The 22876-nt window shown below is 31.2% G+C and overlaps 2 protein-coding genes across 2 annotated transcripts; both read right to left on the reverse strand.

Moving 5' to 3' along the window:
- Window positions 1–3397: 3397 nt before the first annotated feature.
- LOC145324313 (uncharacterized) lies at window positions 3398–5352 on the reverse strand. Its single transcript, XM_080166930.1, has 4 exons — window positions 5272–5352; window positions 4562–4634; window positions 4136–4203; window positions 3398–3679 (listed from the first exon to the last, which is right to left on the reverse strand). The coding sequence occupies exons 1-4, from the start codon at window positions 5337–5339 to the stop codon at window positions 3580–3582; spliced, it is 309 nt and encodes a 102-aa protein (XP_080023056.1). The 5' UTR covers window positions 5340–5352; the 3' UTR covers window positions 3398–3579.
- A 472-nt stretch (window positions 5353–5824) lies between these two features.
- On the reverse strand, window positions 5825–8017 carry LOC145324314 (uncharacterized). The gene is made up of 5 exons (XM_080166931.1): window positions 7944–8017; window positions 7570–7621; window positions 7039–7081; window positions 6612–6675; window positions 5825–5952 (listed from the first exon to the last, which is right to left on the reverse strand). The coding sequence occupies exons 1-5, from the start codon at window positions 8012–8014 to the stop codon at window positions 5877–5879; spliced, it is 306 nt and encodes a 101-aa protein (XP_080023057.1). The 5' UTR covers window positions 8015–8017; the 3' UTR covers window positions 5825–5876.
- Between the last annotated feature and the right edge of the window lie 14859 nt (window positions 8018–22876).

Here is a 22876-nt window from a genome sequence, read left to right on the forward strand (position 1 = left end):
CTGAGAATAATATCTTAATAAGTTGTAACTATAAACAGTGAAAAAAGGGACAAAGAAAGATATTTTTTAGGCCTTTTCAAAAGGCAGTTTTGAAATCCCGTTATTTCATAAAAAAAATTAAAATGCTTAGAGAATGGCTTGGAAGGTGAATTTAGGTGTTCTGCATATTTCAACTTAAACACATAAGGCCTAAGATATGATATCCCAAAAATCTTTTGTCAAAGTCTACTCTACACCTAGCGCTGGCGATTTCATTTTTCACAGGTATAAAATGCATGATTTTAGAAAACTGACTGGCGCTAGGTGTAGAGTAGACTTTGACAAAAGATTTTTTGGATATAATATCTTTGGCCTTATGTGTTTAAATTGAAATATGCAGAAGAGCTTAAAACCTGCACATTACTGAGATATTATTAAAAACGCCGTGCTGCCGTTATCTGTTGATATTTTACATGCCTGGCGCTAGGTCGCCAGTAGAGATAAAGAGCTGAAATTTTGTACATGTATTTCTAGGCCCCTAAAGTAACTTTTTAGGTTAGCAGAAGAATGAAATTCGAGAAAGGGTATTTTCATGAAAAGATCTAATAACCATTCCGTAATTAAAATTCATTGACAATCATATATTATTACTTGGATGTTACACCAGATTTTCATGTTCAAGTGAAACTCGCATCGGGCTAAAATAATGATACCTACCATCCAGTCGGTCTTTATCCTTTAGCCTTCTCTCCTTCTTTATTAACGAACTGACAAAAAAATTTGTTCCAACTTAGCAACCTAAATTGACGAAAATTTTTTACCTGTCATAATATCCACGTATATTCTAATTCCATTATTGTATAATATACCCTGTCAAAGGCGACATTGACATTTATCGAGATGCAATTTTGTTGGTTTATGGCGACTTATGGCTTTTATTAAAAGTAGTTCTGACTGGCATAATATCAAATTCAGTTTTGGAAATTAATTTTTGGCGAAACTAATAATACGTAAAAATTAGATTTGGTTTTTGCTGCCTTCTCTCTAAGCGTTGGTGGTACCCTACCTTAAAATAGTTATAAACCTTCCCTGCACCTATAAGTAGCTTCACTTTAGCGGTTAGCGAGATCCTTTGCTACACACACACACATACAAACACAAACTACCTACTACTTTCAAATAAGAATTACATTTTATTTATCAAAATTACAAAGGTTGCGTGATAAAAAATATTTAAATCATATACCTAAATTAGTTGTTTGTTTGTCCTATAAGATCGCAATACCTGCAACACTGATTTAGTTATCTGTTTTATCAAAACTATTCAAGTTTCTAAAATACCTATAAATGGGGTATTCCTTTACAGTTTTTTGTTTAGGAATGAATATTTCTTACCCGAGGGAATAAATGATGGACCGATAGGTCATCATTTATTTATTTTATGCTAAAATGTGGTTTAATTTTGGTTTTTAATTTTCATTTATTTCCCGGCTATGATCATTTTTATCCCTGATATCAAGTTTCTTTTAATAATTAATAAAAATTCAAAAATCTTCCAAAAAAATTTGAAAATCTTCTAAAAATGACTACCTCGGGGAAATAAAGGGTTACCTCCGGGAAATAAATGAGTTATTTAAGCAAACAAAATTTAGCATAAATGGATATTTAAATCCCAATGTATTAAATGATCGAGCGTTAGCTCATCATTTAATACCGAGGGATTTAAATATCCATTTATGCTAAATTGTGTTTGCTTAAATAACATTCTATTGCAACAAAAAGGTGATGTTAGCAAATAATTTCTTGAATAAAATCATAAAACGTTTTTTCATTTAATTTTCATTTTTTTCACTGTTGTGTTTTTATTTGACATTAAAAATAAAAATCATAAAAAATCTTCCAAATCAAAGAGAAAAAATCTTTGAATTATTGGTCCATTTAAGTTCAAAGATTTTTTTTATTGTAAAAAGTTAATTTTTGTAAAATATTTTTTAAAAAAAATCTTCTAACAAAAAAAAATTATCATAATCCAAGATGGCGTCAATACATGTAAAATAATTTTTTCAAAACAAAAAATTAAAACTTGAATATCTTTTTCCACAGATTGAATTTCAAAAATCGGTCTGACAGTTTTTCCAAAGTCAGTATGATCTATCGAATGAAAAAGGTTTGAAACTGATAGAACATTTCTTTATACTAAAACATATTTTTTCTCCCGTTTTTTCCCATGAAATTCAATGAAAATTAAATGGTTCTCACGTTAAAAAAATTTTCTCACGGGTCCAAAAAATGAATTTAAATGAAAATCATATGTACCATTTAAATAAAAATAAATGGTTCCCACATTCTAAAAATTTTCCCACGCTTGACATTCTTGAAAAATGCTAAATAAATGGACATTTAAACAAACCAAAGATCGCGTTTTTTGCAATGGAATGAATATTTACATACACTATTTAAGGGGTTGTTTATATGGGAATGAATATTTAAACGCACGGACTGACACACCTAGGCTTTAAAAAACTTTTTTTAAATTTTGATATAAAAATTATATTTATTGTGAGATATGTAAGTTTACAGTAAGAGATAGATATAACATGTATTTATTACATACTTAACTTATCCAGTGAAAAAATAGAATATTAAGCTAAATCCTATAAAATTTCTTAGGCTAGTCTAGGATTTAGGATTTATAAGTCTTTTATGTCCCTCTATATTTTTGTATGGCTAAGGCTACTCTAGCTCCTAGACTAGCCTATGAGTTTGGATTTCTTACATTTTTCTTTATTTTTACATTTAAAATTGAAACCCTTGATTTTCCCCCTCCATTTTTTTAAAAAATACATTAGAAAATTAAAAAACTTTTGAACTCATCATTTTACCCCCTCAAAATAAAAATAAAAGGCTTGAACGTCCTCTGTAGCCTAAAAATATTTACAGTATTTAGCCTATTGTGTTTTAAATCATTTAAATCTTCTAATGTTTAAGTAAAATTATAATTTACATTACATGTTCAAGGGTTCCAGGACAAACGCAGGAGTGACAAACGTCGGAGTAGACAAACGGAGTGTCTGAAATATTAAATTGATTAAGTATTTCTATACAGGTTAAATGAAGTCTAGATTGAATATATAAATAAGCCCCCCAACAGCAGTGATTAAGCATTAAAAAAAACCTATGATGGTTTAAGATAGGTTTGGTTAGGTTAGAGTAAGTGCCCACTCTAACTGAGATGGTTAAAACTAAAGGGATTTCTGTGTTTTATAGCAACTAGGAAAATAATATTTCCGTCAAATAAAGAAGTTTTTTAAAAGTTAGTTTTAGAGTAGACACAATTACTAAAAAATTTCAAATATCTATCTGTAATAGCAGCTGAGAAAGTCATAATTTCATATAGCGTTATGTGAGAATTTCATACACTTTAATAAATATTTTAACTATATGAAACTTTTTGCAATTCAATTGGTTAGGTTAGGTTAAATTGATTAGTGAAGGTGTTAAAGTGCTACTGTTAGACTCCCGGTAGGGATAAGATCCCGGAGGATCTAAAATGTTGGTGCAATAAATATACAATTCCCACTTGAGGGTTGATTTCAGTGATCACTGGTTCGATTCCTGGTTACCATTGGGGTTGATCGGTTTTTGGTCCTTCAGTCGGCGCAACAATCGGCCAGATATTTCATCCTCTTTCATGTACGAGCTTAATAAATGTATATTGATGAGTTTGTCGGTAATTTACCTGGAATTGACTTGTGGAGCACCCCCTCCCCCTTATTTTGAAATAAATTGCTGGGATTAGTTTTAGTTTGTATGTTTATTTCTTTAGGTAAAGTTAAGTTAGGTTATGTTGGGTAATGTTGCCCCGCAGGGTTAGTGCCCCCCGCAGTAATTTAATGTAGATTTGTCAAAAAGATCGACAGACTGACATAAAAAGTGGGTTATATGCTCATTTGTAAGAAAATCTTTCGTGGAATTTCAGCTATCTATTTATGATAGCAGCCAAGTAAAGAAGAATTCATCCATTAAAATATCATGTCTCCCAGAGTAACGGACCAAGTCATTTATATACTGGTCATTCATTGGTAGATTAAAAGAAACGACGGATGGACGGGCAGATACTGTGAAATAAAGAGTAGCTTCGCTACTTAAAACCAACATGTATACAAAGATGAGAGCCAAAATGACCAAGAATATCACCAACAATACGTTTATCTTCAAAACAATCTAAAATACATAATGATTTTTTTTAATTTGATTTTGTCAACAACCAATAAAATAAGATATTCTCAAACCCCAAACTTTTTGAAATCTATTTTTTCAAAGTGTCCGATACATATTTTGGTGTAAAATGACAATTTTTCATTTATAACCTAAAATGTTTAAACATGTTCTAGTTCCGAGTTTTTTTTATGAATTAACAAAACATTTGATGAAATGGCGCAAGCCATACTTTAAGCGATATCTTGGATATATCACATAAGAACAATGTTTTGAAAAACAAAAAATTGTGTAATTTTCTATCAAAAAGAGGTTTATTTTTATCATTAGAATGTATCATCCTTGTTTTATAAAAAAGGCTTACCCTTGCAATCTTGTTGTCCTTGATACTTTGTTCTGGGTTGGTTTGTTTCGCTGCATACAGGTCAGCTAGATACCTTTAATTATGATCCATTGTCACCGCCTTTGTATATGTTTGTCCTGGTTTTATTTCATTCGTGCCTTTGGGGGGTTTGTCGACCCTCGAGTTCACTTTCAATTGTAGTTTTAAAAAGAAAAGGTAAACAAAGTTGTCGGTGGGGGATTTTTTCCCATGGGTGATTTATCTTGGGAGGTTGTAAGTACCCTCCACCGTAATATTTATAAAACTTTCCAGGACGTATAAGAAGCTTCTCTAAAAAAAAAGGATGCCAATTCGGTCCAGCCGTTATAGAGATAATTAACGACAAACAGAAATCCTGTTACTTTTATATAATGAACATTATATACATAATTCTCAATTCGAGTCAGTTTATTGACACTTTTCAATATTTTTTAGATTTAACCAAGGCATTTGATTGTTTATCAATCGGTCTTTTGTCTACCTGTCAATATATTCTTTAAGCAATTTAATTTCATGTTTATCTAATATTCAATCTTTCCCTTTTTGTAATTTTTAACCATTATCCTGCTGGCTTATATAAAGAAACCCCCATCAACCCCATTTACAACAACCATTGGAGGAAAGTAATGACCAATAAACGAGGACTAAGGTAGCAACGTATCCACGTATATTATATCCATTATGATACTTACTTGAGTCTCTCCCTCTTGCTAGGGTTCAGTGGTGGGGGGATATTAGTCTCCTGTGGAGGGTGGGGCATATTGTAATAAACATCCTGATACAAAAAAAAACATACTTTTTGCAAGTGAAGAAAATAAAGATAAGTTTAGAAGTGAAGCTGCTCTATAACTGCAATTCGTCAGTCCGTAACGCTAGGGGGTAATTTGATTTTGTCAGTTGTTATTTAAGATAGATAATTTTTTACCCCCGTTTCCAAGAAAAATCAAGTATACAAGTTGATTGGTACGTCAGTTTGTCACTCATGCTACAAAAAAATATGTATTCTTTTAAAGACTAAGTGATTTCCTATCATTTATCATATCCACTTATTATCATGATTATGAAAATTACAGGGAGTGAGAGGGACATTGGGCTGTTTATACACTAGTCCCCAAAGTTTTAGAACAACATTTTCTTATTCTTTGGCTTAACAACTTTGGGTGCTTTTATTTTTTTACTTTTGATTGGTTGGTCCACTAAGTTGAGTGTCCAAACGTTTCAATTACTAATTTTAATTTACAGAAGGGGTAATTTGTCATTATCATTGGGAATGTACATTAATTTATCGGCCATTGTCTTATCCTTTTAGATCCCTGTAAGTAAAGTGTTCCTGAGAGTAAAGAGACTTGGCAGATACTGGTCTCGAGGTTGTACTAAAATAAAAATAAATAAATATTATTTAAAATATTTGTTTTGTTATCCTACTCCAATATAAGCAGACAAAATTTTCGTAGTTGTTCCATTTCCATTTAAGTATGAAGAAAAGAAGCTTTACAAAGTGTCTCAAAAATCAGCCTTGTGACGTCATAAAAGACACTTTGTAAAGCTTCTGAGGAAAGAAATCAATCTACGCCCCTATACTGTTGTTTTTTGTACAATTTTAGCCTAATAATCCATAATTATCTAATAATTCTGTTTATTGATCCTGTAAAATTTCTTTTGGGAAATAATTCTTTATCCTGTCCTTTCCTGCAACTTTACTGGGATGGAACAATCTAACTTAAACTATTAAATCCTTTTACATAAATTAATAAGCTTTTTTTGTCTGTGTAGCTAAAGATATCAATAACTACTGAACCGATTGGGTTTTATATTTTAGGGAGGCTTCATTTAGGTCCTGTGATGGTTTTAGGCTATTTCATTCTCAGATTTAAGTCTTAAGGGTAGGGTTTTAAGCTATTTCCTTCCCATTCTCAGTCAAACTATGCACATTTCATTCAAACAAATAATTAAGATCTGCATATTTGATTTTTACACATATATACCTTCAGAGTGAGGGAAGCAAAGTTTTTATTATAAAAATAAATGTAACCTGCTCTTTTGTAGATATTTTTCCTGATACTTCTCTGGAGCTTTTGATGGTACTCCAGATTTTTCTAGTAGAAAATATAAATTTTAGGGTAGGTTTAACTATTAGGGGTTCTCAGTAACTATCAAGGAGAGAGGGAACTTTGGACTGTAAATTATACTGGTACTCAAGGGTTTCTAAGTATGCTCTATCATCCATTAACTTAAAAACTTTGGGTATTTTTCAAATATTGATTCATTGGTTCAAACTTTCAGCGTCTAAATTTTTCAACCTAAAATCCCAAAGCCATAAGTAAAGTAAGAGAGAAGGTTGCAGAGCTCGATAGGTACTATGAGGGAAAGCGCCTTTTTTTAGAGTAAGAAGAAAGTCATGAAGTTACAGGTTGCAGCTATAAATCAACGTATTTTTCTTCATTTTTATGAAAATTTACCTGGGTCTAAAACCAAAGTGCTGGTCAAGTCCTGGAACTCGGTCTAAAATAAACAAGGATAATTATTCATCATTAGTAGCGCAGCAACAGTTAGTATTTACAGTAAAAATATAAAAATCTAATCATTTATACTAATTTAAGAAACATTATTTGGAATACTTTTTTATTCTTTTTAGTAACAAAGCCTATAATGAGGGAAATGTGTTTTTCTCAGCTGCTATTCATGATAGATGGCAGAATTTATTTGTGTCATTCCCTCAACGAATAAGCATTCAGTGTGTAATTTACTTTGTCCGTCGGTCTTTCAGTAATATGTAGTAATGTGTGGAACACGCCCTATAAACAGCATACCTCGCTCCCACATTATCCTATTGTGATAAGATGATTTAAACCTTCTAAAATGGACCCCCCGGTAAACTGACCGCCTAAGCCCTCGTCCCTTTGTTGCATCTGCCAAGTATTATGCATTCTTATCAAAGACTAATGATATTTATGTATAGAGCAGCTACGCTAATAAAATTGTAAACTTACTGTAGGACAGTTATCCACGGATAGAACAAACATTTTCGGTATCTCCAGATTCCTAGAAACAAAACACTTGGGGGGCTTTGAGAAGGTGAAAATATCGAAAAAGAATGTCAAGCCTAACTTCTTATTTGAGATGGTGTGAACACCCCTCCAACTGGATGCTTCTGGATAGATAGAGAATAGCATTAAAAAAGAATAGACATAACACGAAAAAGATGAATAAATTTCTCTTGGAAGGGTGAAGGTATCTGATCCCCCAAAATATAGACCTTCCCTGGACCTATATAAAGCTTCACTGTAAAGTAGATTCTTTGCCACACACACACACATATACACATTGACAGATAGACATCATGTTACTTTTATATAAGGATTACCCATTATCAGATTCTTTCTCTGTAGCTTCTTTAGCCATTTCTTTGTTGTTAGATGGTTCTACGGCAGACATTGTAATTCTGAAATGGAGTCTTTTTATAGTGCCGTCATACTGGCCTACTATTGGTCAATTATGATGTATACTGGCCTGCTGTTGGTAATTTGGTCTGTGTATTGGCCTATCATTTGTCATTTGCATTGTATGACTTCATTTTTTGATAGGCACCATAAAGACCTTCTCTTAAATGGTATCATTCAATTTCACAGGAATAACTAATGCTAAATATTTATTAAATAGCTTGTCGATAATTATAATTATCACTTTTATTTCATGCTATAAATTCGATAAAATATTAGCCAATACCAATTCTGTATTGTTAACATAGATGATGTCATTAAATAACATAATGTTAGGTCAGGGTAATGAGTTGCTCCTGTTTATGGGCTAAGGCATGTTTCCAACTCTTATCTATACCATTAAGTACAAGACATATAAGCAGTATGTTTTACTTTCAACGTATCTAGCATGCATTACGCAGTGGTTACCTGTATCATAACATACAGGAAATAACAGAAGTATGTTTTATTTTTAATGTCTCTTGATATGACTCTAACACTACACTTATTTTGCAAAATATGAAAACGTTGTGAAAATATTAAATGACACAAAGGATGGCATTTTCCAAACTAAATGACAAACCCGTCAAATATTCTCTATTAATAAAATATATCCAATATTATATGTATGTATATTATGTATATGGATAAAACATCATTAAAATTGTCGATATAAAACGCAGCAGCAACAAGTTAATAATTACTTTTGGGATTTTAAAATAACAGTAAAATGTTATTCAGGAATAATATGAAAATTTTACGAGTTAGATTTCTTGTTTTAAAAGTACATCGCTTGTCTATGCATTCCCAATCACTCACGTATTGTCTTGTACAAACACACAAACACCTACATAGACCAGTGCAAACACACACAAATAAACAGCTGTATTGCTTTTAATTTTTTAATTTTTAAACTTATTATTACTAAATATTTGATAAGACAATCTATAATATCATAAGATAATATAATAATACAATAACACAATAAATCTTTTTTAATGAACATTGAGGAAGAGGACAGTGGACTGTGAATTATACTGGTACCAAAAGTTTTGTATATTTCTATATAGTATAATACAGTTATACCAATAACGAAATTAATTCGGAATAAAATCACGAAACTTATACGTCTTTTTCAGCTGTCGTTTGGGGGCAACACATTGTAAAATTGATGACCTCTCCATTTGCCCCCCAAATATTATTTTAGATTATTTTCGCTTGTTGGTTATACCTTATTCCTGTCTAGTATATATCCTTTCTAATACACTACAATAAAAATGTTAATGTCTTTTATTAAATATTGATTGGATGGTTCAAAATGGCAATGTCCAAACTTTTGAAGAAATTGATTTCATCAAATTGTGGTTCATTATAGCATTAATCCATTAAAGTACAATCAAATTACTGTCTCCGTGTTTATTAAATCCAGTAAACGTACAACAACGCAGTTATTATTGAAAGAAAAACATCATTTTCAAATTAATTATTAATACTACAGCTATAGCAGGGATTAAAAGGGATAAGACAATGGCCGAAGAATTGATGTGAATTACCATTAATAATGCTACACAAAAAAAAACACCTCCTGTAGAATACAATTAGTGGTTGACTCGAATGGACACCAATCAATTAACATTCATTAAAGTCCAAAGTCATCGAATAGGAAAACGTTATGATAAAACTTTGGGGACTAGTGTAATAAACAGTCGAATGTCCCCTGCCTCCCTGACAGCTATCGCAGTGAAGAGCAGTATTTTATAAATGTCACAATTTCCACAATATTTTATTTTTTACGAAATATTTTTTGACAGCGAATCGTTTCCAGTTCTTGTGCCTCTGTCTATATCCTTTCTTGAGCATAATTGTACAAAATGTTGGTATATCAAACCACCTGATACTTCTCCTGCATACCCCTCTTAAGTTCTTAATATGCTGTTGCTTTGTCTTGTAATAGATGGCCAATACGACCTAATAAACTTAAAGAGGAATCCTAACAGATCAAGATTCTTATGTATGATAAATAGGTTGAATCCCATAATACGAGCGAACACAGTTTTTGGATTATATGTAGAATTTCCCAAAGCAAAGCTTTATCCTAAAAAATGTATTGCTGACTTAATATATGGATAAAATTAAATAAATAATTAGATCAGTTTATTCCTGCACTGTTGATATTAGTTTTATGTCGATATAATAGCATCCAAAATGATTAACATGAACTTTTTGAAAATATAAACAACTTTCTGTTGCATTATTAATAAAATTTTTGCAAAAAATGAAATTTGTGGAAAAACATAGGTTGAAATAAAATTTTGAAGCAAAAAGGTTAATACATTTCGGCATGCTAGATCCTAAAATCATCCAAAGACTTATGGAAAAGCTTAACCCCGGGACTTATGTTAAGCTTACCTCAATCAGTTTAGAAAAATTAAGCTTCAGACAAAAAAGACTTACTACTTTATATAATAGGATAAATTCAAAATATTACAGTAAATGTAAGAAGAACCTTATTCATAGAGTGGCTACACTACTTAAATACAAGGAGGGAGGGAGATGGAACTCTATAAGAATAAAGTTTTGACAGAAACGTTCTCTCATTCGTCAGCTTCAATACTTGTTGTATCTTGATAGAGTGGTACAAACCAGCAGTGTTCACCAATAAACTTTATCTATAGAAGGGATAATTTTGTTTATCATAATTGGGGAATAAACTTATCATCTATTGTCTTATCCCTTAAAATCCCTGACTAAATTGTGTGTAAGTGGGTGTAAATGATTTATTTCTCCGTACAACTCAAAATCTCAATGTCAACAGGGATATCACATGTGAAGAAAAAAAAAGTATTCCACCGCCTCTGGTCAAAATGATCATTTACAAAAAAGAATTTCTGATCCTTCGCTACAGACAAAAAAGCTGACTACTTTTTGCATTATAATAACATCGACAAATCGACATTCTAATGACTTTACAACTTATATGTATGTTATATTGACTAATAACAAAACAATTAATTGACAGGGTGAACAACTATTTTATCTTAAGATAATAAATGTATCAATATATACATCTACCTAGATCCAGTGTTGGAGACCTTTTTCGTCTGCTAGCAAATTGCTTTCTGTTTGGCTGCGTTAATTTTTCCAACACTATTAGTTGATATTCAAAGACCCAATGAAAGTTTGCACAGGGTCCACGGGAAGGGGATATACAGTTATTTCATCCCTTCCCCCTCTATTGTTTTACTCTAAAGATGCACTATCCGTAAGATTCTTGTAACTATAAGAAAATAACTCTCTCTCTCATAAGTAAATTCTGATGGATAAATAATTGAGTCTTCATTAAGAGAGCTAGAAAGAAAGAGAAGAGAGAGAGAGAAAGATGAGAAAAAAGATGTGAAAATCTTAAATCAGAATCTACTAATTTATAAAATAGGTTGAAAATACTTTTTCCTTGGTGAGAAAAAAATAGAGAGTGGCAGTAGGGTTTTAAGTGGGGATTTTTTTTCCCACTCCCCTAAACGATGAAACCATAATTGGATAAGTAGAAAAATACACAAAATATAATAGCTCATTCAAGCCGTTTACACTAGTAAAATATAGGTTTTTTAGTCAAAAAGAAGAATACTCTGGAAATTCGACCTGATATCAATTATTTATACCTATATAGAGGGCCCCACGTCTTTGTTTAAATCATAAGTGCATAGCCTAAAAAATAAAATGCATTCGAACTTGAGTATATTTTTTTCTTGGAAAAAGGTATAAATTCATGTTTTTAACATAAGTAATTTATAAAAAAAAATCTACGAGTCAAAAAATGAAAAATCCGGGAAGCTTATTAGTAATAAAATTCATACTTAGTGTGGTTGATTCATTAATATCAAACTACCATATTTTGCAATAGATCATTTAAAAGCTCGAAAAATAATTTGTGTAGCTTGTGGAAGAAGACAAGAATTGCCAAGATATAGTGAAAATTAAGCTTGTAAAATCTGGTGCAAAGGAAGGCTTAGATTTTATAAATCTGAAGGAACCAACCTGTCTTTGTAATTATTGTAAAACATATTTGTAATTATGAATTATAAATTTAAAGTGATGTGTTTATTAAAAGTGAAACTTTTCTATAATTAGGGTCGGTCCGTCCAGAGCTTTTTCCCGTTAATTTAGACATGTTAGAATTGTCTTATCGATTTCAAACTTTCCATGGTGATTCCTGTAGTAGTTTAGCTTTGGTAGGTATAACTTAGAAACCGTAGCAACTGTAATGTTGTTACCAGAATGTCCTTACGTCAAGATTTTCAACAAATTTACTCAATTTTGTTTCAGCTTTTAGACATTTATATATATTATGATTTTTCTGTAAGTGTTAATGTTTGTTTGTCCTAGTGACCTATTCCAGTATGAGGATCTGAATTGCTATTATAATTTAGTTAAAATCTTCATATACTTTGAAATTTTTTTAAAATTTTGAATGCCATCTTAGTTTATTAAATGTATTTCTATACAAAACAAATATTATTGTGGATTTAAAAGAACTTCATATAAAATAAATGAATAAAACTTGTTGAAATGATGTTAGATTTTTGGAAAATAGAGGGTTTTATTAGGTATAAAATATAAAAAATATGAAAAAAATTAGGCTATGCACTTATGATTTAAACAAAGACGTGGGGCTCTCTATTTAGGTATAAATAAATGATAACAGGTCGAATTTCCTGAGTATTCATCTTTTTGGCTAAAAAAACCTACATTTTACTAGTGTTTAACAGATCTTAGTGGATGCTTTATGGCATGAGTCCTTCTATCTTAACATAAAAAAAATTATATTTGTTTGTTAGGTTCTCGCTAACAAAGTTGTTTTTTGAGGCTTCACATTGGTCCAGAGTTGATTTTTGTCTTGGGATATTTCTAGACTATTTTTAGGCCCTAGATACAAGGGAAGCAGTCAATATTTCTTTGAAAGGGCTTAAACAAATTTGCTGTGAACGAATAAATCTAGCTTAACAATCTATATATTATTACTTGGATGTTGCACAAGATTGTTAAGTACTCTGATAAAGTAATACTCTCAGCTGGCTAAAATGACGATTCCCCCAATCCATTCCCTTTCTCCCATCCCATCCCCCCCCCCCAACCTACTGGATATACAAACTGACCAATAAATGAGGTCCGAATGAGCAAGCTAAATTGACAACAAATTTTCCCCTGTCAATATATCCACGTATATCCCATATCCATTAGCCCAACACTCATAAGTACATATCAGTAAATAGTTGGTTGTAACAATGTAAAAATAGGTTGCAACTTTTAAAATATTTACATTCCTATAGATATACTAAACGCAATGTGTCTCTCATTTCATGATTATTTCAATTAAATCTGTTTACTAATTGGTTTTAAATAGCAAAGCTACTCTGCAAGTACAATGAAATTAGATTAAAGTTTAATCCCAAATAAAATTACAATTTCTGTACATCAAAACTAGCGATTGCGCCCCTAGAATCTAGAGAAGGACGGGGTAGGTTAGGTAAATAGCTTAAAACCACCCAAAGATAACCTATTCGGTCCAGTATTTTCCGTGATCTTATGCTTCAGACAAAAGATCCTTGCTACTTTATATAATAGGGTTACTGGTGCAAAAGTTTGAGCACCACCAATTTGACCCAACCAATCAAGTTTTAATGAAAGTGCCCAACCTTTTAAAGCCAATTAATGCTGAGAAAATGTGCACATTAAACTTTGGTGACCGGCATAGTTGATAGTCCAATGTGCCCTCCCTCCTCTAAGTAAATCAGTGATATGTACATAATATGTCAGTCCTGACTACGTTTGTTTAATACCATGCATTCACCTTAAGTCAGTCATGATATATTACTTTATCTAGTAGTAGTAGATGTAAAATTTAACATAGAATTTAGATATGAAATCTTTTTTTTTGTAGACCTCCTATTTTTTAAGTAATTTAAGTTTTAAAAAAAAATAATTAAGTCGGTTTTAAGGTACTAAAACGCAACAAATAAAAGAAGAAAATGGCCAGTATGAACAAAAATAGTAAGATCTTTAATTTGACACCTTACTTTTAAAATTCTGTAAGGTAATTATTGAAAAAATCGATTTTTTAAAACCTCGGTTTAATCAAAACTTTGAACATAAATATATCCTAACACAGGCATAACAAATATGGGTTCATATATACCTTTATAATCAGAAAAATATTACGAATCCATTGTTGCGTTTTAGTACCTTAAAACCAACTTAATTTTTTTTAAAACTTAAATTACTTTAATAATAAGAGGTCCACAAAAAAAACGATTGCATATCTAAGTTCTATGGAAAATTTTACATCTACTACTTACTAAAAACACCGACTAGCTATAAAAATAAAAGTTAAGACGCCTTCTTTTGGATTTTGTGCAGTTAACCGTAAGATGTTCCTGGTAATAATTTTCTTCAAAAGTCTATGAACTTTAAAGTATGCTTGCTGCCAAACGGCCAAACATATCATGCCCGCACACCATGTTAATCAGTATAAGATAGCCTATAAATGATCTGGAATATTTACTCAGGGTCCAATGATACACAGGGAAAGCTTCACTTAAGAAAGCTTCACTCAAGAAGAAACGAATTTTAGACATAATTGTCCTTGTTACTCTGTAAATATTAATTGTTTATTGGGCCTCCTGAAACCAACTAATAATATTGTTTGAATGTTGAAGGAAAGCAAAATTTCTTTCTATAATAAAATATTAGACAAATAAAGTTTTAGACCAATCAAGCCCGAATTTTAGATTTTAAAAAAGCGATGTTTTTTCTATAAGTAGGATTGCTCCGTCCGTAACGGATAGATCTTATCATTATCCTATCGATTTTAAACTTTGTATGATAATTTCTTTAACGACTAATTACGATTCAGGAAGCGTAGCAACTCTAAAGTAACCAGAAAGTCCGTACGTCTATTTAAAGCATTCTGATATATTTTTGTATTTCATAATTGTCCTTTTAATTAAAAGATTTTTAAATTTAGGTATCTAATTTCAGCTTATACCAACAATGAAATTATTTCGAAAAAAATCACGAAACCTATACGTGTTTTTCAGCTATCGTTGGGGGGCAACACATCGTAAAATTGACGACCTCTCCATTTGCCCCCCAAATATAATTTTAGATTTTTTTCGCTTGTTGGTTATACATATTCCTGATCTAATTCTAGTGTTTCTCTGTAAAAGAGTTAAAATGAATTATTAATTGTTTTTTTTTTATATATCATTCTTTCACAAAAATAACATGTCATATAAATTTATATCAAAGGTAAGTGTATAAAAGTATAAGAATAGTTATTTCTCGCATCGTATTATAAACGGCTTTCCGCGGATATAAAATGTACAATTATAAGATTAAAACCAGTTTTTTAGCCCCGAGATGCCGAACGCGAACGGGGGGGGGCGTTTTTAAAAGAAGCTATAGGTGATTTAAATTTACTTGTCAATGGTAAATCTGCCTAAGAATGGAAAGGGGGGGGGGGCGTTTTTAAAAGAAGCTATAGGTGATGTGGCTAAATTAACTTGTGCTGCTTTTTCACTATGAGGGTGATTGTTGTAGCTGCAGAGCCATGGTGCTTTTATTTATAATTCTCTTAGTCCGTCAGTCTGTCTGTCCAAAACGCTGTGGGTAAGATGTGATTTTCTCGTCTGATTTTAAAGATAGACAGCTGAAATCTAAAAGTAAAGATTACTTTTACATATGCGCATATATTCTATATAGTGTTTTTCCGCAAGTCTATTGGTAATGATTTAAAATACATAAACCCCACTTTGAAAGTTTTTCTTTTAATTTTTGCACATTAAATATCTTCTATCTTTTAAGTTGTTGCAATTCAACATCTCTGCTATAACTAACTTTGAACATTTGTCCATTCTATAAATGTAAGCAAAAGTTTATGGTTAGCTTGTATTGTAACTCCAAATTTTTGAACAAAAAAATTGAATATGATCGTCAGGTAATATCCTCTTAGAATTTTTTTTTCAATTTTGAAAATTTGAGTCCCCCCCCCCCCCTGACAGAACTATGAACTCTGGCTGCAGCGATCGGCTCCCTAGCCTGCCTAGCCGCAGTGCTCGGCCCCCTTGCCTGCTTAGCCGCAGCGCCCAAAGTTTTTATAAACAAATCTCTTATTTGCTGGTTTAAGAACTTTCCACTAGATAATTTAAATATAAAAAGGGGTTATATTGTTTATAATCATTGCAGCTGATATACATCAATTTATCGTAAATTGTTTTATCCCTTAAGATCCCTAAAAGTATATAAGATTAAAATGGAGGGGGACATTAACTCCCCCTCATTAAAAAGAATTTTATTTGATATATTTTTTAATAAAAAAATAATGCAACCTTTATAATAAAAACTTTATAAAAGCAATGGATAAGGTGCGATGATATAAGTTAAACATCTCTATAATCAAATCCTAAAATGTAAGTATGTCCTTAAATGTATCTTGTTTTTATTCAGTTTTGCAACAAATTTGCTTTCAATTTTATTTCAACTTATTCATTTATATTAATCTGATTCAATTCTGACACTCTCAATTCGTTTATCCTACGCCTTTATGGATGTTGCCAATCATGTTCTTTATCAAATTAATTTACTTTAATGAAGAGGTAGATATACCATTCCAGAAAATATAGATCCAATAGTATCCACTAGAAAGATATAACAAAGTATTCTATGAAGCAAAATATTTTAAAGTAGAATTATATTTTACTTAGAATTTATTTATTATAAATTAATTAATTGATTTTTCACAAAAATTTTAGGATATTTTTAATTTTAATTATCGCTCATTAAAGCATGTTAAAATTGTTCTATAAATTTCAAACTAGACATAATGATTTCTGTAACAGTTAGGTACAATTTAGAGAGCGTAGCAACTCTAAAAGTAATCAAACAATGACCTTGGAATTTTTACTGTGTGAATTACTTTGTAAAAACAGGTTTTTAAGGCATTTAATACAGAGTAGCCTGATGTCTGTCCGTCTGTATGTCTGTCTGAAACTTAAGATCTTGCTGGTTATATACTATTTTTTTGGAGGGTGAGAAATCCAAATCCCCACAACCCCCCAAAAAAATTTTTAAAAATGCATTTTAATGTGCTTCAAAGAAACAGATCAAACCCAGTTAATTACCTCTTAGGGAAAAAGCCCTTAGAGACTAGGGGCGAAGCTGCTGGTTATGTTATAGAGAAGTTATGACTATAACATGCACGGTTATAATGATATAGATAGAATTATAAAAATTTGTGTGTGGTTTCCAGATATGCAGACAATAGATTTATTATGCAGACATACAGGCACACAGACAGACAGACATACGGGCACACAGACGATAGACAGACAGACAGACATACAGGCACACAGACAGACAGACAGACAGACAGACAGACATACGGGCACACAGACAGATAGATAAGAAGCAAGACAGACATTTGCAAGTGAAAGAATTAAGAAGTAATATCTCTAATAACAACTGAGAAAACAGACTGACAGACAAACCTATGAAGATATTATGGCTACAAAAATAAGATCATTAAATAGGTATTCTTCCTGTACAAAGATTTATAAAATATTTTGTAATACCCAGGTAACTCTAAAAAAAGGCCCTCCTCCCCTGACCGATTAGGTTTGATAAACTGTATTATACTTACAATTATATCATACATTTTTAAAATGACTGTTGAGAATCAGCTTATATTTTATCAACTAAGTGATGAAGCAAAAAAAAATCACGAAACCTATACCCAACAAGGCTACCAAGTACGCAATATAACTCAAACTAACTTGACCTACAGAAATAAATGACAAACTATCCCCAACATGAGCCATTCGTAATCATAAAAATAATTCGGAATTTTCCAAAATTATTTTTTTTGTAAAGTTAATAATAATAAAATGAAAAACTACCAGGTATTTAAAGGGATCAGGCAATGCCCGATAAATTGATGTACATCCCAAATTATAATAGACACAAAATTACACCCTCTGTAGATTACAATTATTCGTTGAAACATTTTAACACTCAACTTAATAAACCAACCTATCAAAATTCAGTCAAGTCCCCAAAGTTATTAAGTCAACGAATAAGAAAATGTTATGACAAACTTTGGGAACTAGTGTTATTAACAGCTCATTGGTCTCTCTCTCTCCGAAAAACTACTAATTGACTGTGGGTTTAAGTGCTCGAATAAACTCTTTGAGGAAATACACCAATTATTATATTTTACCTGTATAAAAAAGTTTAGAAAACCAAAAAGAAAGTATTTTATGAAGCAGCACATTTTATAACTAAACAACCTTCTACGTTTAATTTTCTGAGATATCAAAATTATTTCAAAAATTTTTTTAAAAAGTTTGTAAGATTTTTTTTCTCAAAAATATAAATTTTATATAAAAATGTTTGTAGCAATCCAAGCTACTCAATAATGTCAACATCTATCAGAAATGTAATTTTCTCCTCTGCTATTTAAGATACTAGCGGCTACGCCCCCTAGAAGAGTCAAAGAACTCTTAATGTGAGATCCTTCACTACAGACAGAAAAAGCTTACTACTTTATATAAAAGGATACAACATATTAGATTTTATTGCTTAATAACCATCTTCTCTAATTTTTACTTTGTCCATATGCAGGGATCTCAAGGGATAAGACAATGACCAATAAATTTTGTAAGTACCCTATGATCATAAGGAAAAAGGATAAGAGGATGAATACTCACCCCTTTTTCATGGTAAAATACTACTTCCCCATCCCTAAATTTAGAAGCAGACGAAAATCAAAAACCGCCCAGGGCTTTTTGTAAGTCAATCATAAATAATAATGTGAATAAAAAGAAAAGCGATATTTAGCAAACAGCCGTGGGCGGTCAGAATCAGCTGAATGTTCATTATGAAAAAAATTTCCCCCTTTTTAGAAATAGAAGGATTCATCTTTCATGAACAAATTTTTTTAAATAAAAATAAAATTCTATGTAATTTTTAATTAAAACATTAAAACGAAAATATCTAATCTAATATTCTTGCCCTAAATATGGAAATAGTAAAAAGTAAAAAAATATTTTTTTTAATAATTTTTAATCCTCCCATTTGAAAAGTAGTGGAATAGCAATAAATTTTAGCGCGGCAACAGCGCTGAGTAGGCCTCTAGGCCCACTGCCTATTTTCGTCTTCTAGTTGCTTCGATTCCTCTCTTTTATTTTTTTCTCTATGCCTATGATAATACACAAAATTACCCTTTTTATAGATTACAATAAGTAATTAAAACGCTTGGACACTTAACCACTTGAACCTTTCAATCAAAATTAAATAAAAGTCCCCAAAGTAGTTAAGCCAACACTATTATAAAAGTTTGGATACTAATGCAATAAACAGCCCAATGTCCCCTCCCTCCCTGTTCTATTTGCCTGTATTAGAGTCAGAGTTTAACACAATATGGAAATCCTTGGGGAAGTTAGGACCTATAGTGAAAGGTCGTGGAATCAAATGGTTGGTTGTTACTTAACATATGGATGATTTAACTACTCATTCTGTCAAATATACTAATGTCTTGTGACGACGTCTGACGGACAAACTTAAATCATAGAGCTGACTTTCTTCTTAAATTAGTAATTAAATGCAATTTGTTCATTTAAAAGAATTATATTTATACTTTAAAAATAGCAAACAGATTATTATTTAGGTTAATTAATGATGGAAGGGATGGACATGCTACCAACGCACAGTGGTAAAAGGACTGCTACTATAGCAGGAAAATAGATAAAGTGTTAACGAAGCATGTGGAGTTAAAACGCAGCCACCATACAATATTCGTGGCTACAGAGATCTTGCAGGACAGGTCCGTATGAAGCAAAGATCTAACAATAACTGAAGCTGGATACAAAATGTGGGAACAGGAATCTTGCTGCAGGGACAGGGACAACATTACTACACTAATTTTCATAGTACCCAAAGTTTTATATTTACGTTTTTTTTATTCGTTAGTTTAACAACTTTGGGGACTTCCGTAAATTTCATTTATTAAGTTAGGTGTTCAAACGTTTCAACCAACAATTTTAATCTGCAAAAGGGGTATTTTTGTATCATCTTGGGGATGTAAATCTGAATTTATCGGCAATTGTGTTATCCCTTTAGATCTCTGATAGGTTATACTATATATTTATACCAGCGGATGCGCCCCAAGCTTCTATGGGCTCTGTATTAGAAGGCTTAGTGAATGACAGACAATAGCCTGAAACCATCCAAAGACTCCAATAGAAAAATAAAAAAGCCTAAAAACATCCGAGGACCTATGTGATGCCTACCTAAAATGGAGAACTCAATCGGTTCAGCAAAATTTTGAGCTTCAGACAAAAATATTCAAAATAAACAAATACAAATAGAAAACAAAAAATGCCTAATTTTTTTCTTGTAATAAATAGCTCTTTTCGTTAATTCAGACATGCAAGAATCATTTATTTAACTTTTGCTTGATGCTACCTATAAAAGTAAGGTACTATTTAAGAAACGTGGCAAATCCATAATCGTTGCCAGAAAGTCCATAAGTCCATTTAAAACACACTGTCTTTTGTTAAACTTTTTTGACAACAACTTTTTAAAAGATATATTATATTTATCTGATTTCGGAATAATGTTTCCTGAGAAAACAAGGTAAACTAATATGAGCAAAGCATTTCTATAATCAAATCCTAAAAAGAAAGTATGCCAATGTATATTGTTAATGTTTGTTTGTCATTACATCTTATTTTAGAGCTTTGCTTTTATGGATGTTGTAATCCTTGTTTTTTTCAAGAAATTTGACGATAAAGAGCTTGACTACACAAAAATTTTCTGCAATTTTGTTCTGGATACTGAATTATATAGTAGCTTCATTACTTTACAAGAAAACATTAATTATAGAGGCACTTTGCTACAGAACAAGGATGACAACATCCATAAAAGCGATTATCTCAAATAGTAGGACAAACAAACGTTAACTCTTGTATAGTGTCAGACTTGAATAAGTCTAAACAAATTCGTAACTGCTTAAATACAGGATACACTGCTTAGGGCTATAATCAAATTTATAGGACTTAATTATATAGCTCCTATGCTTCCTAGATTGTACTGTTATAGGAATCATCATGCAAAGTTTGAAATCTATAGGACAATTCTAACATTCTAAATAAACAAAAAGAGCTAACTGTTATAGACGGACGGACAAACCTAATTATAGAAATGCTTCACTTATATAAAATTTGATGAAAGGTTTGCTCTTATGGATGTTGTCATCCTTGTTGTTATAATAATTTTACCATTGAGGTAATAGATCTATTATTAATTGGATCTTACACCAGATTTTAATGCACTCCAATAAAGTAAAACTTGCAGCTGGCTAAAATATCCCCCTCATTCTGGATGAATGAACTAGACCAATAAATGATGTCTATGATATTAATCTAAATATAAGACAATTTTTCCCTGTCATATTATCCACGTATATATTACATTCATTGTCCAACAAATATTATTATTCCTGATTGTCGTAGAAAGGAGAAATCCTGTACAATATATATAGCCAGGGATCTAAAGGTATAAAACAATGGTTAATAAATTGATGTCTCCATTGATGATACAGTGGTATAAACAGCGGCGGACTGACAGAGTTTTTTTAGAATTTCACTTTTACTTTTAAAAAATAAACAACACTAATATTAATCTTAAATTTGTTTGTCTTAACCTCTTTTCGAGGAAGCTTTGTGTTTATCAAGATCAAAATTAATTTCCTTATTCCATAATTCCAGTCCAGAAAAAATGTCGTCTTTGTTTAACTTTCCTAAAGAGTCGCGGCATTTGAATATTGTTTATGTTTTGGTGTCTCCACGTTACTTCTGATTTATATGTGTGTGGATAAAGACATTCGGAGAATTGAGTCGGGCCTAACATTGGTCTCAGAGTGAGTGAATAACCCTAGTATGCCAGGTGCTTAAACCATAAGAACTTCAGGTAGTTTTTTCTTCATTTTATATATAAATTGTATGGTATATAGGACGGATTTATTAAGTTTTAAGGCTCTAGCCAGCTACACATGAAACTTTATTATGATTCAAATATTATGTTTTAGTAATTTTTATGTGCTTATATTTATGGATTTAACAATGGTCTATAAACCAAATAATTTTCCTTTAAAGCCAAAGTACCCAAAGATTCTTTAACCATAAGAAAAAAAGATTTTTTTAGTGCTCAAAGTTTTAAGTTAACGAGTATTATTATATTCTGTTTATTAATTGATCTTGTAATTTCAGGACTTTGAAATAGTTTGTGTCAATAAATCTATACTCAAACCTGCTGTTGAACTTGATGGTTCCTGGTATTGGGGGTTTTGCCTTGAAAGACTAAGATCTCTAGAACTTCCCGCAAATTCGGAAGTCACACTTAACCAAAGTGTTATGGTTAAGACATTGTTTATAATCAGAATTTTGTTTGTTATTTAAACAAATAATGTTCAAATCAGATAATTTTAGATGGCATTTTAGTAGGTTTTTTTATCAAATAGTTCAAAATTTGGAGTTTGCAGGTTTTCCACATAACTTTATGGGAAGTGTGACTTGAGAACTGTATAAAGATGTGGTTTATAAGAAAGTTGAGTACAAGCTGGGACTTGAAGCCTATAATTTACTAAACATTATTTATTGTACACATAATCATAAGGTTTCTAGGTCATTTGTTAAAAACTATTGCAATGACTTTGCATGATGCAATTATGACCACAATACACAAAATTACACCTTCTGTAGATTTA

This window comes from Acartia tonsa, chromosome 7 (assembly GCF_053477335.1).
Source record: "Acartia tonsa isolate MP-2025a chromosome 7, ASM5347733v1, whole genome shotgun sequence".
NCBI classification, from domain to species: domain Eukaryota; kingdom Metazoa; phylum Arthropoda; class Copepoda; order Calanoida; family Acartiidae; genus Acartia; species Acartia tonsa.

Coding starts and splice junctions, on each gene's coding strand:
- LOC145324313 (XM_080166930.1), bottom strand. CDS start 5,339: ATGCCCCACCCTCCACAGGAGACTAATATCCCCCCACCACTGAACCCT. Junction 4,635..5,271: donor AGCAAGAGGGAGAGACTCAA/GTAAGTATCATA, acceptor TCATAATTAAAG/GTATCTAGCTGACCTGTATG. Junction 4,204..4,561: donor AGGACAACAAGATTGCAAGG/GTAAGCCTTTTT, acceptor TATGTATTTTAG/ATTGTTTTGAAGATAAACGT.
- LOC145324314 (XM_080166931.1), bottom strand. CDS start 8,014: ATGTCTGCCGTAGAACCATCTAACAACAAAGAAATGGCTAAAGAAGCT. Junction 7,082..7,569: donor CCGTGGATAACTGTCCTACA/GTAAGTTTACAA, acceptor TGTTTATTTTAG/ACCGAGTTCCAGGACTTGAC. Junction 5,953..6,611: donor AAATATCTACAAAAGAGCAG/GTTACATTTATT, acceptor TTTTTATTTTAG/TACAACCTCGAGACCAGTAT.